Below are 22,161 nucleotides of genomic sequence, written 5' to 3' on the forward strand. Positions count from 1 at the left end.
CCGTTGGAAAAAAGGCTGGTTTAAAATTTTTTTTTTTTTTTTTTTTTTGCCAGTAGGGTTAAAATATATAGGCTAAAATATTCTTATAATATGTACAACATCATTTCCAGTAATTTTTAGAATCGTTTTTCATGAACAAATATGTTTAAATGTAAATTGTCTTCAGTCCCCCACCCAAAATTTCTACTTCTAAAAAAGGAAGAATTATTTGTTTCATTGTTTCATAAAAATGTATTTGGCTATTTGTGTTTTTTGAGTTCTGACATGAAATGTTCTAAACGCAGTCTAAAGTTGACAACCAATAGATGGCGATATTTCTCTTCCAAAAATGCTTTTTTTTTTGTAATATGTCTGTTCACTAGATACGCATTACTGATGGAATACAAATACATAATTTTACAGTAATTTTATTCATGTCACTGTCAACAGACATTAAATAAAATAAATAGGAAATAAAATTAGACCTAATATTTTTTTTACTGTAACGTTAGTTGTTCTGTGTGGCTTTTAGATTCATGATTCTTTTCAGATTAGATTATGTAATCTATTATATGACATTACTTCCACAGACTATCAGCGTTTAAGCATTCATATGAATTGTATTTAAATTAGGTTTTAATGTTGCTTTGAATCTCATCATGGTTGGATGGTTTGCGCATGCGCAGTATCCAGATAGCGCAGAACTGCAGTTGTTGGTCATTGAAGGAGGTGAGGTAAGTAGCCTACTGACACTGAGCGGAGACATAACGCGTTTCAAGAAGCAGTAGTTATGTCATTAAAATGTTGCAGAATAACTGTGTATATGAGCGTTAAAGCAACAATCGTTAAGGCAGTTTCCTCCATCTTATGCATTAGTTTCCGGTTGATCAAAACTAAAGGAATGTTAGTTAACGTTAGCTGTGGTGCTAACTTTACCATCACGGTAACTGCATGAACAAGAGGAAAGATCTGCTCGCATGTATGCCTTGATACTATTAATAAATATTTACAGTTTTTTAAGACATAACGTGGAAACTTAATATGGCCTTTACATAAATTAAACAGCCAAACCCTGTGGAGCATTGGTCTCAAACTCAATTCCTGGAGGGCCACAGCTCTGCACAGTTTCGCTCCAACCCTAATCGAACACACCTGATTCAGCTAATCAAGGTCTTCAGGATCACTAGAAACTTCCAAGCAGGTGTGATTTGGAGCTAAACTCTGCAGAGCTGCGGCCCTCCAGGGATTGAGTTTGAGACCACTGTTGTAGAGAATGAGAAAATACATTTATTTTGGTATTTGAGAAAATAATAATAATAAAAAAAATACATTGTTTCAAAATATTGTGTGGTTTCTGTGAGCTGTCCTTCGGTTTTAAAGTTAGAAAATTAGTTCCTTAAGGGTATCTAAAGGTGTATCATAAACCTGGTATTTTGTAATTGGTTTAAACATTGTTTCAGGCAGCTTTCTGTAGCTCTTCCTGTTCATGCCTGTTTATCTTTGATACAGGAAATACTGTTACACTGACTTAAAATGATTATTATAAGTGTAGCATAGTGTAGAATAGTTTGAATGTGTCTGGTCTTTTATTGTTAAGGTTTGCAGATCACCTGCAGGACTATTGTGCAACAATTAAATGTGGTGGAAATTTAACCTCCGAGATACTAAACCAGTGCTGTGTATATTCAATTTCACTGTGTTCTGCTGTCTGTCTGCACTTGCTTTCTTTCTCAGACTTATATCGGTTAAAGATGACAACCTCTTGGAGTGATCGGCTCCAGAATTATGCAGAACTTCCTGCCAACATGGACGGTTTATCCATGAAGAAGTACAGAAGAGAGGTGCATCACAGGTACTAATACATTTCACTAATGCTTTCAGCTTTGAAGGCCATTGCCGTTATATTGGTCAAACCAGATTGTGTACTATTTTGGTAACTTGAAAACAAATCCATTGTCATATACCTAAATTTAAACAAGGCAAATTTAAATTGTAGCAACAGTTGGAGAAAATGACCTTAAATGACCTGGTCTCCACTCCAGTTGAGATTATGGTCAATAATGAAGACCTGACTTCATTGAGATATTTTAAATTTTATGTGCACACAATGCTTTTGAGTACATAGAAAAAATAACTTTAAGTCTCCAAAAGAAATTGTAGACTTGTAGTTTTTTTATTTAAAATTTAATATGGCGAGTAGCATGTTTACTGTTGCCATGCCATTATGTTGTTCTGTGGATGCACATGTTTATATGTCCGTTTGTCTGTCAAAATCTGTCGGCTTCATTGTTGAAAGTATATCAGCTTGCATGTGATTTAAGCAAAAGTTGTGTATTGTAATCTTTTTGCCCAATCAACAGAATGAATTGTTTTATCACTGTGACCAACTATTAAATATTTTCAAGTATTAAAAAAATCCTTTTAAATGGTCATTCTAGCAGTGTATATGCACATAATGATTCTCATATCCCATGTTTTAGTAGGCTATATTTACTTAAGCCTTTTGGCAGGTTAATTTGGCATGTCAGCATAATACATGCAAGTTCCTTAAATGCTGTTTGTCATGGCAAACCGTCATTTCATAAGAGCAATCCTTATTTACATGCAGACTATTCTATAAATGTGTTGACTTAAAGTTTTCTGCAGAAAAACCATCATGGCAGTCACAAAGTGCAATATTTAAAAAAACAAAAAGTGACCTGAAATGTCATTTATAAGCATACTGGACACAGTTCTTCATGTAGTGGCATTAGCCAGTGTGTACTGATATAACATACAGTCCATGTATTCCTTTATTACAAAGCTTACCACAGGAACTGGCCCACTGTCATCCTTCTATGAGGTATGCTAAAGTTTTGTTGTTGACCTGCAGTGCTGACTGATCATCTGTTTTGTAATTGATGTTTTTTTTCTCCCATGTACTCATCACAGCACAGCACTAAAAATACAAGATGAACAAAACCATCAATGCTTTTGCACTGTGCTGTGACTGTATGTAGGTGTCCATAGGAAGACCTGTGATGGGATTTGAATCTGTGATATCATTCCTTCATTCTCCCTTCCCCTAGCTATATTTCCTTCCTTCATGCTCTTAACACATCATTTAACAGCTCATTTGTTCCTTGCTACATTTTTAATGTCTTACTGCAAATGTATAGTTGAATAAAGATGTTCTAGCATCAGGTGAATTAAAAGAAAAATAATTGTTTTAACATCATTAAGAAAAATAACTGACCATAACACAATTTTAAACCATGTGGAAGACAATAACATATACTTGATTTAAACTTAAAAATACTAACTATTATGTAGCAAGCTTTTTACTGTTTTATCTCTTAACTGTAATTTGTAAGTCTCAAAGGTGGAATTATTTGTATTAAAGTGCATATTTTGGTTTATTAATAATAACTGTTCATATACTGCTATTATTTTTAATGTATCAGTTTACATATATTAACCAGATTGGTGTGGTGTCAATGTTTTCAGAAAAAGAAAAAAAAAGTCAGAAAAACATGCTTTTCAGGCTTGTAAAACAGATGTGTTCAGCAGACTATGAAGTTGCTTTTCCTGATTTAAAAAAAAAAAAGTATTTTATTTACCATTCTGTTTTTGGTGTGTCTTGAAACAGTGTCAGTCATTACCACCCAAAAACTTGATTTAACTGGAAATCAAGGAATATTACCGTGCCATTTGCTCCACCTCATACTTTGCTGCTGTTGGCCAAAATAGGAATAGATATAATTTAACCAAATGTATTAATTCGGATTTATTGCTTTCACAGGTCACAATACGTCAGTGTAACTCATTATCTACACTAACATAAACTCCTTTAGAGCTGAACAGCTCACGGATTGTGCTCAATGCAATGGAATAATACACTCTGCTGAATTTAATACAGTTTGCAACTGAGAGAATATTAAATATCATTGACATTTGTCTTAAATCAACTGTTTTTATCTCCGCAGAGTTTTTGTCAATAGAAGTTTGGCAATGGAGAAGATAAAATGCTTTGGCTTTGATATGGACTACACTCTAGCAGGTAAGATGAAGTATGTGCTGCCTCGGAAACAGATGAGGTCTGCATGGTGCCTTGTTGTGCAGTGTCATTTATAAAGTAAGTTCAAAAGAACTGTAAAGCATTGCGAAATGGTAACACCATAGCATGATACTGTAAGGTAATCCTTGGTCTCATGTATTTGGTGGTGTCATGGCTCTGTAAATAGCACCCCTGACTTCAGCTGGCTCATGTCAGGCACATGAGTTCTTGCACGTAAAGCTCTAAACAAGATGAATGGGTGCATTGACATCCATGATATAAAATGTGGTCCTTTTGATTGGTCATCTTCCTGGTTATGGGTCTGTAATGATAAAGAGTGCTTATTGTCACAGGAAAAGGTTTTAAGTTCTGTTGCCAGCACACAGCCTAATATTAACAGCAAGTATGAGCTGCTTAGTCTGCTAGATCAATGTGCATATACTGTGTAACTCCCTTCTAATTGCAGAGCAGTGAATGTGCTTACTTTGGCAAGTATTTCAGCAGAAGTGAAAAAAAGTGAAGAGTGCACAACAATTTTGACTCCATTTAGTTGAACTTTTATGCTAATAAGACCATGCTGGTCAGTAAAATCTTTGGCTAAACGTGGTCCTCCTTCCTCTCTTTCAAGCAGAAGTTTGTGATATCTTTGGGGAAATGTTCATTCAGCTGATCTGGCTAATTTTGTTTTGAGGTCCAAAGAGGTTTCTTGCAACATGCATCATATTAATACAGATGTTTTGCCTATAAAGTTCCTGAAAACGGTCTGTTCACTTAAACCTTTTTGCTTCTATAGAAAATGAAGCAGTTTAGCTCTGGTTTATTAGGCTCCTTGAGAGGGTTGTCTCTTGAACAAGAAGCCACAGTTACTCACTACTCTTTCTAGTGAAAAACTACTAGTTTTTCTAATAAGTCCATTTTGACTTGGGAATTTAAATGGCTTCTAACCAGTATCTCATACTTTACCAACAAAGGAAGGAAATGGATCATTTGGCAACAGTTTATTTTGATATACACTACTGTTCAAAAGTTTGAGGTCAGTAAGATTTTGTTATTGAAAGAAATTAACAGCTATATTCAGCAAGCACACGATAAAATTGAGCAAAAGTCACAGTAAAGACATTTACAATGTTACAAATATTTATTTTAAAAATAAATGCTGTTCTTTTTAACCTTCTGTTCATCCTGAAAAAAAATGTATCATGGTTTCCACAAAACTATTAAGCAGCTTAACTGTTTTCGGTGTTGATAATAATAAAGAAGTCATTTCTGAAGAATCATGTGACACTGAAGACTGGAGTAATGGCTGCTGAAAATTCAGCTTTTTCCATCACAGAATTAAATCTTCAAATATATTCAAATAGAAAGAGTTATTTTAAATTGTAATAATATTTAACAATTTAGCTGTTTTTACTTTTGATCAAATAAATGCAGCCGTGTTGAGTATAAGATAATTCTTTCAAAAACATTAAAAATACTTACAGACCCTAAACTTTTGAACGGTAGCGTATGTGATAGCATTTTCATCACTTTGTTTTCTTCTCTGTTAATAGTGTATAAGTCTCCGGAGTATGAATCTCTTGGCTTCGATCTGACTGTGGAAAGACTGGTTTCCATTGGTTACCCACAAGAGCTGCTAAACTTTGTCTATGACCCTGCTTTTCCCACAAGGTGATTTGAAAGATCATTTTCTAACATGCTTTTCTAAGATGCTTTTCTAACTGTATTTTTACTTCATATTTTGATTCACGTAAATTCTGTACATCTCTCAGAGGCTTGGTGTTTGATACAATGTATGGAAACCTGCTGAAAGTAGATGCGTATGGAAACATCCTTGTGTGCGCTCATGGTTTTAGCTTCCTGCGTGGGTGAGTCTGCACTCATAATTTAAGAGCAACTGATGCCCTGGATAGTGATCACTTTGTTTGTGCATTCATTCTTCTGCCGTAAAAACTTCATTTGTAGAATTGTTATGCTAGTGAAGCAAAAAAAATTGTTTGGAAGAACATGCACTGGTGAATCATTAACAATAACAACAAGACAATAACGATGCATTAAGGAAGTAAATAGTGTCACTTATCATTTTATGTAGATGTTACAGGGTTAGTCACACCTCCAGCAAATGTCATAATTTGTGTTTTTTCAACTGTATATTTTAGTCCAGAGATAAGAGAGCTGTACCCAAACAAGTTCATTCAGCGTGGAGATACTGAGCGATTCTACATCCTCAACACACTTTTCAACCTCCCAGGTTAAAATCTTCTATCAACTAATATCAAAATCCAAAAGAATATGTAGAATCCATAGTCCATGTCCAAGTTAACACAGTTTGTTTTTGTGCTTTATTAGAGACATACCTCTTTGCCTGCCTGGTTGACTTCTTCACTAGTTGCTCCAGATATAGAAGGTTTGTTTTTGCGCCCTCATTTTAACTGTAGTTCCTCTGGCATGAAAGTACAGTAGACTATCTGAATTGGCATTTTATATGACCTTTTGATTTTTGCCTCCACAGTTGTGAGACTGGCTTTAAAGATGGAGATCTTTTCATGTCTTTCAAGAGCATGTTTCAGGATGTCAGAGATGCTGTGGATTGGGTCCATTTCAAGGTAAAGGCTATTTTTAAGTGTCAAAATATACTTTTCTTTGAAAGAAACAGCCTTAATATACTGTAGATTTCATACTATGGGTAACTGCTTCTGTGTGACATTTCAGGGCTCACTAAAAGAGAAAACGGTTGAAAACCTGGAGAAATATGTGGTGAAGGATGTAAGTAAACCAGATTATTGAACAACTTCTTGCTGACCAGTGTTTTTGTTACCTTATTTCACTTTGTATGTTTATTCATAATGAATTGTAGTTTAAAGACAATTCATTATGAATACACACAAGACATCATTTTTGTGTGTTTCTGTCTTCATCTAGGCCAAATTACCATTGCTTCTAAGCCGAATGAACGAAGTTGCCAAAGTGTTCCTTGTTACCAACAGTGACTGCAAGTACACAGATGTGAGTTATTGTAGATGCAGCGGCACAGACCAAGAGCCCATAACCATCTGACAAAATCTGTTGGATTTTCATTAGAAACAACTGTAAGATGTAATTTGCTCTCCTTTTCTCTTTCAGAAAATCATGACATACTTGTTTGATTTTCCACATGGTCCAAAAGTAAGTCATCTTCAGTATTGTTGTTCATTGGCATAACAGTGGTACTTAGTTGTTTTTATTTGTCTCAGATCCCCAATGAAAATGTCTAGTGACGAAGGACAGTACACATTTCACATATCATTTGTGTGGAAAACATGAACCAACACGCTGCACTGTGTAAAAGAACACTCTGAGGATTAATTTGCCATTTATGATGTGTCTGTAATATCACAGTTTTCATTAAAAAGTGTTCTAATAACAAATGTTGAGAACGTGGGTATGAGCAGAAAGACAGGGAGTATCAGGGGCCATATAAGAACTCATTTTATTGCATACACAAAGACAGTGACAGACTTAATATATTATTTTTTTATTACAGGCTGGTACGCCTCATCGGCCCTGGCAGTCCTACTTTGACCTTATTCTGGTGGACGCCAGGAAGCCAGTGTTCTTCGGGGAGGGCACAGTCCTTAGACAGGTGGACACGGTAAGATCAGCTAGACTCACATGAGTAGCTTAATGTGACACTCATTGATTTAGCCATATTTCTGTTCTGTAGACCACTGGGAGACTGAAGATCGGAACTTATACAGGTCCCTTGCAGCATGGCATAGTGTATTCCGGAGGTAAGATTAAAATAAATGTTGTTCTTCATATTTTTTTTAAATTCTGGTCTAAAATGCCTGATTGAATATTCTTTCTTCTCCCCAGGTTCCTCAGACATAGTTTGTGACCTGCTGGGAGCAAAAGGAAAGGACATCTTGTACATCGGTGACCACATCTTTGGAGACATCCTGAAGTCTAAGAAGCGTCAGGGCTGGAGAACGTTCCTGGTGATTCCTGAGCTGGCTCAGGAGCTGCATGTGTGGACCGACAAGAGCAGTGAGTCTGTGTCAGGGTTATTATAGTTAATGCTCATTACTTGAAATAAAATAAACATCAACTGAAATAAAAACAACAACAAAAACATTTTTCATTTAATTCAGCCAGATGGCAAAGCTACAATTCTCATTTTCATTTAGTTTAACTAAAACTGAACTATATAGACATAAAAAAACCTAATAAAAAAGAAACAAAAATAACAATATTACTAAAACTTTAAAGAATAGTTCACCCCAAAAATGAAAATTTGCTGAAAATGTACTCACCCTCAGGCCTACCAAGATGTAGTTTGTTTCTTAATTGGAAAAGATTTGGATATATTTAGCATTACATTACTTTCTCATCAATGGATCCTCTGAAGTGAATGGGTGCCATCAGAATGAGAGGTCAAACAACTGTTAAAAACATCACAATAATCCACAACGAATCCATCTAATTATTCTACATCTTGGATGGCCTGAGGGGTGAGTAAATTGTAAGCAAATTTTAGTTTTTTGGTTGAACTGCTTCCTTGCACTAAATTTAAAACGAAAACAGAAAATGTAAAAATAAAAAATAATTCAAAATATATATATATTAAAAAAATCTTACTGATACTAAAATAACAGTGATCCGTGCAGCCTGCAGACACACATTATGCTCAGTTTAATGGGCATGGGAGCAGATGAGGACAGTTCACTGTGTTCTCTTTTTTGCAGCACTGTTTGAGGAACTACAGAGTCTGGACGTTTTCCTGGCAGAGCTCTACAAGTAGGTATCATCCGTCAACTCTTGCTCGGATGTTTGCACCGCTGCCATCAGTGCACATGAGTGCTATCAGTCAGTCAAGCACTTGCTTACCCGGAGAAGGACACGTCGCTCCCTCCCTGCTGTCTGCAGCCATTTGACATGCAGATAAAGGGGTGCACATTCCTTTCTATTTTAAGACTGATGGTTCACGTCTTTTATTACTTTAACTCGTTCGACACTGTTCTCAACCCACATCTCTCTATTTGTCCTGCCATTTTCTCCATCCTTTCTTTATTTTGTCTACAGGCATTTGGACAGCAGCAGCAATGAGAGACCTGATATCAGCTCTCTTCAGAGGAGGATTAAGGTATATTTCTTGATGCATAGGAAAGCAGTGCACTGTGTACTGAGAATATTGTCAGTGAAGTCACTTTGCTGTGGAGAAAAATCCATTTTTAAGTATTTTCAAATTTTCTACATTTTAAAGGATTAGGTCACTTCCAGAATAAAACTTTCCTGATAGTTTACTCACCCCTATGTCATCCAAGTTGTTCAAGTCTTTCTTTCTTCAGTCAAAAAGAAATGAAGGTTTTTGAGGAAAACATTCCAGGATTTTTCTCCATAGAGTGGACTTTAGTGGGAGACAACAGGTTGAAGGTCCAAATTGAAGTTTCAATGCAGCTTCAAAGGGCTCTACACGATCCCAGCCGATGAATAAGAGTCTTATAAAGAGAAACGATCGGTCATTTTCTAAAACAAAATCAAATAAAAATGTGTATACTTTTTAACTACAAATGCTCAATAGTTGGTGGGAAAAGTGCATGAAAGTTGTCCAAAGCAGCATGGGAGAAATTCACATGAATATTTACATTTTTTTTGAAAGGCACTTTATAGGGTATGTGTATCTACCAAACAGTGTGCGACAGAGAATATAATAACAATATTTTAAAATATTTATTTTGATGGAGTAGGTTAGGGTTACATCAACAGATGTAATTACACTGTCATTCAAAAGTTTGGGTTTGAGATTAAGAATTTTTTTTATAGAAGACTCTTATGTGCACCAAGGCTGCATTTATTGGTTTAAAAATGTAAAACTAATATCATGAAATTTTATTACAATTTAAAATAATTGCTTTCTATTCAAATGTATTTTAAAATTTGTTGCTTGAGTAACATTTCTTCTTATCAATGTTGAAAACGGTTGTGCTGCCTTACTACTTTGTGAAAACCGATACATTTATTTTTTTCAGGACTCTTTGTTGACAAGAAAAAAACAGCATGTATTTTAAATGGAAATCTTTTGTAACAATATAATGTAATTTTTGATCAGTTTAATGCACACGTTTTTCCCATCACTTAATTCAAACTCGGTTTTGCGCTGTTTCTGTATTTCTGATTTTCTCAGAAAGTGACCCATGACATGGACATGTGCTATGGGATGATGGGAAGTCTGTTCCGCAGCGGTTCTCGTCAGACTCTCTTTGCCTCTCAAGTGATGCGTTACGCTGACCTGTATGCTGCGTCCTTCATCAATCTCCTGTACTACCCTTTCAGCTACATGTTCAGAGCCGCCCATGTCCAGGTAAACTCAACAAACACACTGTCTAACACAGGGGTGGGCAAACTTGGCCCTTCCAGGCCACTTTCCTGGAAGGGCCAAGTTTCATCAAACACATCTGAACCATCAAACACATCAAACACATCTGAACCAGCTAATCATTGTCTTCAAGACTATACTAGAAGGTTACAGGCAGGGGAGTCATATCAGGGTTGGATCAAATCTCTGCAGGAAAGTGGCCTGGAAGGGCCAAGTTTGCCCATCACTGGTCTAACAGTTGATACATTAAATCATGAAAGTCACTTCAGTAACCTGTTTTCTTCTGTGGTACATTTAGATGCCTCACGAGTCCACGGTGGAGCACACTCACGTGGACATCAATGACACGGAGTCACCCATGGCCACACGCAACCGCCACTCCATCGACTTCAGAGACCGTGAGTGCAAGAGACACCAGCTGACCCGCTCCGTAAGCGAGATCAATCCGCCACACCTCTTCCCCCAGACGCCAATAGAGATCACGCACTGCCACGATGAGGATGACGATGAGGAGGAGGAGGAGGAGGAATAAATCTGTGGCATTGCCGTTAACTGGATTTGGGTTTTTAGAGATGTGTGTCTGCTGTTTAAACAAGTATAATCATTGCATTCACACTCAGCCATATATTTTATAGAGATATAAGAGAGGATTGTTTATTTCTTGCAAAGTGTATTACGTATTTTAGAATTTATGGTCTGATGAGAGTATGAAGCTAAAACTGGGTTTTGATAGTTTTAGCTTCTTATTTTTGAATGGGGTTTACAGATGGCCTCACGGTAAAACATGGAAGTGTTAACGGGAAAAAGATCCCTGTTTAAACTGAATTACAGAATCAGTTATTTGCATGATATTGAGGGAACAAATAACAGTTACAAGGTACGTCACTGACTTAAGCTTGAGGAAAATGCATGAATACTTATTTTGTGGCTCCACGAAGCCTTCAAAATTTGGATAAAAGCCATGTAGCATGCTGGGAAATGTCACACCAACAATGCAGCTTGCTCGGTGTCTGTCTGACTGCCTGTTAAGTGCTGTAACGTTGCCATCTTCATTTCAAAACCAGTCGCATGCAAATTGCTGTCATATTATTGGGTGAAAAATGGAACACATGCAACTGTTGCTATTTTATGCAGAGTGAGATACAGGGTTTCAGGTTACTAGATTCTGAAGTGTAGTAACGGTTTGGGAGATGACCGCAACTCTGAAATCTCCCTGTCTTTCTTATGCACTCGCCATGATCACTGTGTTAATATTAGACCTTGGATCTAGAGCTTAGATTCATTATTTACTATTTTTATATCCACTGATATAAAAGTTAATTCAGCCTGATATATTGAAAACAAATCTTTTTGTTTGATTTTAGCATAACGGTTAGTTTTTGGCAGTTGGCTGTGATTTAAGATTGAGAGCTGGTCTGAATGTTTGACACAAAGCCTTGTGGGTGACAGTGGACCAAAAGGAAGCACGTCCACGAATCACGCTCTGTCATAATGAACATTTGTAATTCATACAGTAACCGTCCAGATCCTGAAACTTTGTTTTTGGCAGACGTGGTGCTCTGTTTAGCATCAGAAGTGGATTTGTCTTCTTGTTGTTTTAAATCAAAAAGGGAATTTTTCAATGGAACCGTACCATACCATGTGCACTCATATATACTGTATTGGTTTATTTTGAACTGTGTTGTTGATTTTGGACTAGAGTTGAAATCAAAGTCATCTTACCAATGTAATTTGTGAAGGGATGCTTTCATAACCAAAGACTGTTATTAGTGTCCTTCAGTTAAATTCACAGATGCTGTTGAAGATTATTGATTCTGTGACTGTATTGTGTGATAGTGATATATTTGCTTTAACCTTATCAAACACCCCATCTATGTTTATTTTGAGGCTTTTTAATTCAGGAAAAGTCTGCTGTATATGGGGTGTGGTATGTTTGTGATTCATCTGTACTTTTTGTTTAAAAACTCTGGATTTGTTTGATTCTGTTTGAGCCCTAGGCCTGTTTAGGATTGGTTTTCAGTGCTTTGGCTTGTTGTGTATGAAGAGAATAAAGTTCCTGTCATGCAGCACCCCCTTGTGGTCATTCAGCAATAGCTGTCTTTGCGTCTTCCAAAACCAACAGAGAAAAATTGTGCTCACTAGTTCTTGTATTTTGCTTAAAACCTGGGAACTTTAACTTTAAGGGCCAGTTGTTCAAAAAACTTAATCTGGATCAGAATAACCTGGATTTGAAAATCCCATGTTTTGCTATCCAGGATCATGTAATCCTTTTTACTTTTCTGATGGTTTTTCAAAGCAAAATTGGATAGGATCACAGTGGTCCAGGTCCACACACTTTTTCAGATGACCAAATCTGGATTACTAGTGCTCTATGGAGCCCCTAGAGGTCAGTTGTTCAAAAATAATCTGATATGATTTCAACTATCGGATTGGATCAAATCTTGAAAATGGGTTGTTCAAAAGAAAAAAGGATTGTAAAATCAGATTAAATAATCAGATTAAATCACAAAATCCAATCTTGGTTTTGATCTGGATCAAATCTTCACGGTGTTGTTCAAAACCTTTTTTTAAGATTGGGATACTTTTGATCCAAAAAACTCAGGATTATACTGATCTCAGCAAAATGGTGGATTTCAGGAATAAAAATGTACATTATATATATATATATATATATATAATATATGCTGTACATTATATATACAGTATATATAGACATTAGGCTACCTCTTAAGCCTTTTAGTCGCTTACAGTAACGTAAAAAAAAAAAAAGAGATCTTGGTGCCAAACAATCCCCAAACAACTGTCAATATTAAGCATAAATATTATATTTCATTTAAAGATCATGGGTTCGATTGCCAGCAAACTGAACATGCATGAACTGATAAAAATTCTTCTGATAAAAGCATCTGCCAAATGCATATATGTAAATGACCTCAAATTTTGTACGTGCATTCCACAACATTAAAGTGTGGATGCTTTGCAGGCATTTTCATTACATTATATGAGAAAAAAAGTCACACAAAAAATAAATAAATAAATTGGGTTAACCAGTATTTCCAATAACTCAAAAATTGAAATGGGTCAAATTGACCCCCAAGTTTCCCAACATAAGGGCTGGTAATTGCTTCAAAACAGTTTAGGTCAATTCAAATCTATTAATTTTCTGTTTTAAAAAAATCGTAGTCAATATTATTGAGTAAAAAAAAAAAAAGTGTTATTTTTTTTTGTATCAATTTTCTGGTTAAAACCAGTGTTAAACATTCAATAAATAAATATGCAGGCAAACAAATTTGTCAAACAGTTTTATTATAGCAATTTCCATCTGCATTATATATATATATAATATGTATATTTAAATCTGATATAGCATTGTCTGTTTTATAGTATGTAAGCATACAATAGTACTCTCTGATTTATACAGTATCTCTATACACATTCAAGATTGAAAATAGCAGCAGTGTATGACAGACTCAAACCGCATGTTAGAGCACCACATTTTTGAAGACGTTTCCTCTTTTCTAAGGCAGGCGATCCAACGTGAAAACACTGATCTGATCTGTAGGACATCACCAAATGAACAGGCGTTCCTCTTTAACACAATGTGAAAAAACTGGAATAAGTGGTCGATATAACAGAAGAACAGGAATGCTGACCGAAGCCTTTGTTAGTGTTCAACAATCACTATTTCACATCTCAAGCCCCTTAACAGTAGTTGTGTTAATTGAACAGACTTACTCTACCTCTCAGTCTCATTACATTAAATTCTGCTAGTTTACTTTCGGATATTTTGTCCGAATTGGTCATTAATTGGTCATGACTGTCCCTGCATAGCTGTTGCACTATTGCACTGAGAGGTTGCTACATAAACACTTGAGACGTGAATGTCCTGATATCCAGTGGCTTACGCATCTGACAGGAGCGTCTCAGGAGGTTTTGATAAAAAAACAAAAACAAACAGTCAGCGGATAAAACCATCAGCCAGAGATTCGTTCCCCTTTGTAACAAGAGCGTTAATGTAATCCTAAACCAAATAAATACATTAATGCTGAATTATTTTCCTTTTTCATCTGTTTTAAATTCAGTAAATCATCAAGTACCTCTTTTACAATCCCATGACATTGAGTCCTACATGAATAGCTTTTCAAAAAATAATAAGATAAAAGAGCAATAGTGGAATCTGGAAGATAAGATATAAGTTACAGTGCAAGTTCCTGAAATAGTGTCTTTGAGGTCCTAAACGCAGCTAGCAACTATCTGAAGGTAGTTGTGACATACAAAATGTTTCTTTTAAAAATTAAGAGTTACGGGATTACAACAAAAGCACTGAAAACCAAAAACGTATCATTAATAAAGAGTGGTCCGACGTACCTAAAAATGGAACCAGTCATGAGACGTATACTCTATTCACCTTAAAATTGGTGACGCTGTACCTCAGCACAATCAGGATTGACGTGAAAAATCTCCCTCTCTCTCTCTCTCTCTCGAAGAAGAATTAACGAGACATAGTTATACTGTTCTATTTTGGATTTTTGTAATGTGGTGCTGCTAATATCTGTAATTAATCACATGCGGTTGTATTTTTATATCATTTTAAGTTGCTTTGAATAGAAGCATCGTGGAAATTCACACCGATATTTTCAAAAGCACTGAACTATATAGTCACTAAATTATGGCTGCAAGTTGTTTCAAGGAAACTTCAGACTTTTTTGTATTTTTTAATGGGTTGTGTAAGTTAACATGTTAAATGAAAATATCAAATATGTGTAACTATCATTTTTAACACATCTACCAAATTTAATTGTTAGTTTCAGCTTTCTAAAGACAAAAACGGAGAGATTAATCATTTTTGTTTTATTTTCATATAATTATTTGATTCTATTGACATTTTTATGACATACTTTTAACAGCAAGAAATAAAAACTAAATCTGTTCCTAGGTTCTTATGACATTTGTTCAGAAATCTTTCAGCTGTTAATACCAAGTAAATAATTTCCAGAAAATATTTTAATAATTTGCTTAGCTCTAGTACAGGGATTCCCTAAACAAACCCGTCTCATGTGAAATATTTACTTATAAAGTACATATAATATATCACAAAACTGCATGTTCACAGGTTCTCTGATGTCAGTTAATTGTCACAAGATATGCAAGTACACTAATACAATATTTCATCTTTTTAAGTGTTTTATTTTGATTGTTTTTATTTTAAATGTATTTATTTATTTTTAAGATTTAATTGATTATTAGCTTTTCAAACCCAAACACCCAGTTTTTTGGAATCTCTGTTCTAGTGCAATGACAATATAAAGGCCAGTTATTTATTTTGGAAATGTATAATATTACACTGTATAATATTATCACACAGTATAAATGAGACTTTATTCAGGAAAGTATAGTTGTCTTTATATTTCAGAAAGCTGCATGATGCCCTTAATTTGAGCTTCTGCTTAATGTGAAAACATAATATGATTTTCAGATTTAACATGACTGTGGTTCAAACTGCAGTTACGAGTCAAACTGCAACTTTCAGCAATTCCATGCATTCCAAGCAAACCAGTTTGAGTTCAGAAGTGCAATATAAATTCTCAGCAGCGTTCAGACCTTGATGTAGAGCAGGTCAGCGGCGGCTCTCACGGAGTAGTCTGGCACGTAGACCTGCAGGAAGGAGTTGAGCTGGTTGTTGCTGCTGCCCAGCGTGGGAGTGACCGCCTCCATCCGGTCACTCCTGTTCAGGGAGTCCGAGTGGTTGAGTCCGAACGGTCGTGGAGGTGACTTATTTTCTGTATAGCAAATAAAGGGTAACATGCAGGTCAGTGGTCAGCTGCTGGTGTTGCTGTGATGTAAACAAACGAAACTAAAGATTCTTGTCTGATGTTCCATTCATTTTGGATGCCCTGTCTCTTCTCATGAACCGTGCTGTGGAATTCTTTAGACACAGAAGTTGAGCTTCATTTATTTACAATCCAAATTGTGATGTAGCAGCCATTTAATATGACTTAGATCTTCCTCTGCTAGAAATCCAGCGAGGATTCGATTACACAGCCAAATAATGAACATAAATAAGGAAAAACAACCATTAACAAATGACCTCTAACACTCTTTTGGCACTACCTTTTGTTTTGCTGATAAAACAATGGATATAATCCATTCCCTTTTTACACATTTACAAACTTCGCCAGAAAGTGACATAATTAAGATTAGAACATCTGCTTAATAACTCACAGGTAACACAAGGTGAAGAGTTTTTAATCAAAATAAGATTAGGTTCTCCACTTCTTAAAGAAACAGTTCAAAGGGTGTCTGTGGGGAAGCAGTCCAACAGTCATTACACTGGAATGTATATAATCCCAGGGTCAGATGTCTAACCGTGTGGATTTTTTCAATTTAGAAAAATATTCACAACCAATTTGCTTCATATGAACATTTTTTATCAAACAACAAATGGTTTGTACAGTAGCATTAAAAACGTTTAGGTCGGTAAGATTGTTTTTATGTTTTTGAAAGAAGTCACCAAGGCTGCATGTATCAGATAAAAAAAATTAAACTGTAATATTGTAATATATTGTTAAATACAGTGGTGTGAAAAAGTGTTGGCCCCCTTCCTGATTTCTTATTTTTTTGCATGTTTGTCACACTTTAATGTTTCAGATCATCAAACAAATTTAAATATTAGTAAAAGATAACACAACATGCAGTTTTTAAATGAAGGTTTTTATTATTAAGGGAAAACAAAATCCAAAACTACATGACCCTGTGTGAAGAAGTGTTTGCCCCCCTCTTAAAACTGCGGTTTATCACACCTGAGTTCAATTTCTCTAGCCACACCCAGGCCTGATTACTGCCACACCTGTTCGCAATCAAGAAATCTCTTAAATAGGAACTGCCTGACAAAGTGAAGTAGACGACGAGGGCGCTTGGTGACACTAGGGTGATAAGAAATCAGGAAGGGGGCCAACACTTTTTCACACCACTGTAAATTAATATATTGTGAAATATTATTATAATTTAAAAGAACCTTTTTCTAATTTAATATATTTTAAAACAATTTATTCTTGTGACAACAAATTTTTAGCAGCCATTACTCCAGTTTCACATGATCCTTTAGAAATCATTATAATATGCTGATTTGGTGCTCAAGAAACATTTCTTATTATTATCAATTTTGAAAACAGTTAATCAGTTGATCAGATCATTGCTTATAGGCTCCCATGACCATTATCAGACCACTGACATTTACTTTGTCAAAGAAAATGAGGACCTTGAACAGGGAAAACTCTTAATGCACCATGTGAAAGAGAGGATTCAGTGGAAGGAATGAAAAGGGGTGAAGAAACGAGTGCGGTACCTGGAGATCCTGCCAGCGATTCTGCCCTGCTCACAACAAAGGTTCGAGACAAGGAGAGAGGAACTGGAGAGCAAGAGTAAGGTAGGGAGAAATAAAGGGAAAAGAAGGGAACGACAAAAGGAAATCATGGGGAAGAAAATATGATTTACACAGAATTCCATCAAGAATCAAAAGAGTAATCATTTGCATAGTGTGCATTTACATAATGTGATTGATTGAAGAGAGTCAGAAGCATGTGTAATAAATCTGAGCGCAAACAACAACATCATGCATGATTTGGTAAAAAGAGTTGTATAAAATGAAGAAATCAACCATACGAAAGAGTGTAAAAACATCAGAGATGAGATTCTTTCTTTCATGACCAAATATCGTACATTTCATAAAATCATCAGTTATTTTCATAAAACTCCTGACATTTAGGGGGGGTGTGCAAGAAGTGAGAAAATCCATAATTCAGACCTGGTGAAGAGGTTAAAGCCAGCACTCCATAAAAAGAGAAGGCACCAGCTTCAAACTTCATCCCCTCCTTTCCAGCCTCAACCTCCACCTTCCCCTGTGAGCCAACAGTTACAAGTATTTGAGATAAAACTCAGTAAAGTGTTTGAATTCAATTTGTTCAAAATAAGGAGTCCAACCCTTTTCAACAGCTTTTGCTATAACATGCTGTCTAGGTAGGCAGCTCTCTAGGTTTTGGAACAGGGCTTCGAGATTTCAATCCTGTGTTTTCAATCAGAACTCATACCTGCAAGATGAGGATGAAGTAGTCCACAGGCTTGTTGCGGTGAAAGAGGTAGTGCTCTGACATTTTCTTGTTCTTGTCATCATATTTGAGCTCCTGGATGACGTTAGGATGTTTCAGCAAGCGCAGGAGGATTTTCTCTGACATTTGAGCCGTACTGAATGACTCCACCTCTGGGGGTTAAGAAAAAAAGATGGGGTTAAGAATGCTTTACAAGTTTGTGATTGCATTCTTAATAAAAAACAGAGACACATGTAGTTACATGCTGGACATCAGTACCAGTTGCCAGGAAACGCAGTGCGGCCAGAAGAAGCTGTGGTGATATTTTCACGCTCAACTCATTATCTGTGGGTTTGAAAGCAGAGAAGTCCTGTTTCCTCTCTCTGTGAGCTATCCTCTTTTTCGTCTTGTTGTCAGCTTTCATTTGGGAATAACAAGATGACATGGTTAGAGAAGGAAAGGAAAAATAAATGAAAGGAAATCTAGTTTAAAATCCAGGTTCTCAGATTAGGTAGTCTTTGTATTCATTTTGATTTATATGGTTTTGAACATTCTTAATTCTATTTTTAAGAAAAGTTTCAATTTAATGAATCTAAATAATACATAATGTGGTGTAACCATCAATAGAATTACCTTGAATACATGCGAGGGTATACATCTTAAAACAAAAATAAAAAATACATTTACAAAAATAAATCAATGTAAAGTATTTTTAATAAAATTATCATGAATTATTCATGAATAGATATTAGGTGAAACAAATTTCGGATATTTTTAGAGACTTGTTGAGTTTTTTGACCCTGACCCCCCTTAAAAATATCAAAATACATACATATATAAAAAAAAAAAATGTAATTAAATTAAAAACTTGCTCATCTTAGAAGAAGTGAATTCAAGTCATGTATGTATAAACTATATATTTTGGAAAAAAATGAATGAGCGCAAGTCAATCACCCATAGGTTGAATAGAATAGAATAGAATAGAATAGAATAGACTCATATATTTGGATAATAGCATGTGCCAGACTTGTAAATGTAAATGGTACTCACTGTACAAGTCAGTCTCATCAAGAATCTCAGATTTGATGATTTCCTCAATGACGTCTTCTAGCGTGACGATGCCCAGGACCTCATAGAATGGGTCTCCCTCTCCTTCATTATTCACTCTTTGGACAATGGCCAGATGGGATTTACCTGCCACGGCAAAAACCAAATACAGTTACACTATAAGTTTATGAGGTATCTCTCAAGATCATTTCAGACATGGTAGTCCCCCTGTACCATAAACAACCATAAATGCACTAAACCCCACAGAATCACAGTTCTGTTGGTTTATGATTACAATATGTCACGCATGCTTACTAAGAACCACGAGAGAGTTATTATTTGACAGTTGTGACTGTTCAAACATAAGGTTCTTGGAAACAGTCAGACAACGATCCATCGCATTTTCTTAGCAAATCTCTCGTGGTTCCACATCTGTTTTCCCAGGACCTCCTTGATAAGCTGCTTAAAAAATTCCTGCCCAGCACTGTCAACCAAAACGTTAAAGAAAATGATTTTCCCGTTTCTCAGCTAGTGATCATTTCAAAGGAATTTTCCGGAGCCAGAGCTAATATTAGATATGAAATGAAGTTTCCATTCCACTTAGGCAATGCTCTCACTGGCGTGGCAGTGTAGCAATCCATTATGTAGGGTGTCCGTATAAAACTTTTCCATAAATACCAGTATACAGCAGCAAAAAAGAAGCAGCGGTTTCTTTAAAAAACTACTGGGTGGCAGAGAGACCCGAGTTAATGACTGACCAGTCCTACTTTACCCTGTGCTTGCTCAAAGGGATGTGCGGGCTTATTTCATGCCTGTTGGATTCAGTAAGCACCAATACTGGCCTGGGGAAATATAAGTTTGTTTTCATTTAAAACCAGCATGACTTGAAATCAGTGGGAAAATAAGATTATTAGTCCAGGCTGCCCACATCTCTCAACCCTGATCTATCTGATCTTTAGACAGTCACTCCTCAACACATTAATTAAATAAGACGCAATAAATGATCTTTCATTGGTTCAGTCTAGTTACAGCCAAACTGAGAACACAAGCCCTATATCCAAAGAATCTAGAGAAGAAGAGCCATTGTTTTGAGTTTCCAAGAAAGGCCCACACAGTGTCACAGAGGCTTTAACAGCAAATAATAAAAAGTCTGAGACTGTTTAATTTTGACCACTTTGAGAAGATATTTTGAAGTGTATTATTCAAATAAATGTTCTTTCACATTTCTAGTTTTTATGAGTTCTGATGCACTTGTGTTCAGAATTATCTTGCATTTTTTAAATAAAAAATACAGTAGAAACTGTAATATTGCGAAATATTATTACATTTAAAATAATTCATTACTGTTTTAATATATGCTATACTGTCATTTATTCCTGTGATGGCAACACTGAATTTTCAGCAGCCATTGCTCCAGTCTTCAGAGTAACATGATCCTTCAGAAATCAATCTAATAAGCTGATTTGGCGATTTCTTCTTCATTATTATTATCATAGTTGAAAACAGTAGTGCTGCTTAATGTTTTCTTTTGACCAATTTAATGCATCCTTGCTGAATAAAAATATTTCTTAATTTCTTAAAAAGAAATCAATGACAACAAACTTTTGAAAGGTAGTGTATACATACATGTAGTCTATAGCCAGAGAGAGCGTACAATTCTCCCACACTTCCCAAGGCATAAAAATATGACCTCTGGCATGTAAGAATAAGGCACTTCCTTTCTATGCTCAAGACATAGCTGTCGAGCATAAAGCATTCTTTCGAGGGAAAAAAATCCAAGATGGATTGATGGAATGCTTTCTAGAAAGGCCGTATATTAAACATTTGAGATCAAGTGAACAGAACACATGGTTTCTAGACAACACACAAAGACACATTTTGTACATTCCCACCTTATTTATGGAATGAGGTTTTTCCTTAGATATTTTCCATAATGGAATTTCCCTATAAATAGTCGATGGGACTGTGGGTGGCACGTCTGTGATGCTTTACTGGAACATCTTACAAATGTTGCAGGCACTTATCAAGGCTGATGTGTCTTTTTATATAGCACTTTTTAAAACAGTAAAATGACTTTAGGTTCCCAAGGAAAAGACTAAATATTTCACCCCGGAAATGGAAATTTCAGTGCAGTAAATTCTCCCCCAGTTCTTCTCCCCTGTGGCTGGCCTATGACTAACAGCATCATAAACTGTATAATAGTGCATGCACAGTTATTTCCAACACAAAATATCATTAACATTAGCTTATATTCAATTACAAATCTTCTCTTCAGACCTCTATGTTAGTCTCACTTACATTAAAGTCACATGTCAAGATATTAAAGGGATAGTTCACCCCAAAATGAAAATTTGATGTTTATCTGCTTACCCCCAAGGTAGGGATGTAACGGTATGAAAATTTCATATCACGATTATAGTGACCAAAGTTATCACGATTATCAATATTATCACGGTTTTGTTCAAATTAGATGAAAACGTTCAAAAAGAACTGATACACACACTGAAAACATTTCAATAAGTTTTATATTTGAAAATCAACAAACAACAAATACAATTAGCAGCTATATGCACTTTTTTTAGCATAAACATTAAATTAACATTAACATGAAGCCCTAATAATAATAATAATAATAATAAATCACTTATATATATATATACACA

The 22,161-nt window shown here is 35.6% G+C and overlaps 2 protein-coding genes across 5 annotated transcripts in view; one reads left to right on the forward strand and one right to left on the reverse strand.

Annotated features, from left to right (window-relative positions):
* Positions 1-646: 646 nt before the first annotated feature.
* Positions 647-12,436, forward strand: LOC107707668 (cytosolic purine 5'-nucleotidase-like). 4 transcript variants are annotated; one of them, XM_016511769.1, is made up of 19 exons: positions 647-713; positions 1,714-1,831; positions 2,783-2,821; positions 3,945-4,018; positions 5,566-5,683; positions 5,785-5,880; positions 6,172-6,263; positions 6,362-6,419; positions 6,525-6,618; positions 6,725-6,778; positions 6,935-7,018; positions 7,136-7,177; positions 7,536-7,643; positions 7,716-7,782; positions 7,868-8,038; positions 8,737-8,788; positions 9,074-9,134; positions 10,176-10,352; positions 10,666-12,436. In XM_016511769.1, the coding sequence occupies exons 2-19, from the start codon at positions 1,731-1,733 to the stop codon at positions 10,897-10,899; spliced, it is 1,722 nt and encodes a 573-aa protein (XP_016367255.1). In that variant the 5' UTR covers positions 647-713; positions 1,714-1,730; the 3' UTR covers positions 10,900-12,436. The 4 variants fall into 4 exon arrangements, with proteins under 4 accessions (XP_016367255.1, XP_016367261.1, XP_016367237.1 ...); XM_016511775.1 differs by having other exon boundaries at positions 664-708; XM_016511751.1 differs by lacking the exon at positions 647-713 and adding an exon at positions 864-958.
* A 3,526-nt stretch (positions 12,437-15,962) lies between these two features.
* The window catches only part of LOC107708072 (metal transporter CNNM2-like), a 21,333-nt gene continuing 15,134 nt past the window's right edge, over positions 15,963-22,161 (reverse strand). The window contains exons 3-8 of the mRNA XM_016512219.1: positions 19,502-19,645; positions 18,731-18,868; positions 18,455-18,624; positions 18,172-18,265; positions 17,713-17,775; positions 15,963-16,147 (exon numbers count right to left, since the gene is read on the reverse strand). Of these exons, the coding sequence (XP_016367705.1) occupies positions 15,963-16,147; positions 17,713-17,775; positions 18,172-18,265; positions 18,455-18,624; positions 18,731-18,868; positions 19,502-19,645 (794 nt within the window). The remainder of the gene's footprint in view (positions 16,148-17,712; positions 17,776-18,171; positions 18,266-18,454; positions 18,625-18,730; positions 18,869-19,501; positions 19,646-22,161) is intronic.

The sequence above is a fragment of the Sinocyclocheilus rhinocerous genome, unplaced genomic scaffold (genome assembly GCF_001515625.1).
Source record: "Sinocyclocheilus rhinocerous isolate Xijiao unplaced genomic scaffold, SAMN03320098_v1.1 scaffold1243, whole genome shotgun sequence".
Taxonomy (NCBI): Eukaryota; Metazoa; Chordata; class Actinopteri; order Cypriniformes; family Cyprinidae; genus Sinocyclocheilus; species Sinocyclocheilus rhinocerous.

What these genes read in the sequence shown, in the direction of transcription:
- LOC107707668 (XM_016511751.1), top strand. Translation starts at nt 931, where the DNA reads ATGAACAAGAGGAAAGATCTGCTCGCAT. An exon ending in CACTGTCATCCTTCTATGAG is followed by an intron (nt 2,822 to 3,944) that starts GTATGCTAAAGT and finishes TTATCTCCGCAG; the next exon opens with AGTTTTTGTCAATAGAAGTT. An exon ending in TCAGAGCCGCCCATGTCCAG is followed by an intron (nt 10,353 to 10,665) that starts GTAAACTCAACA and finishes TGGTACATTTAG; the next exon opens with ATGCCTCACGAGTCCACGGT.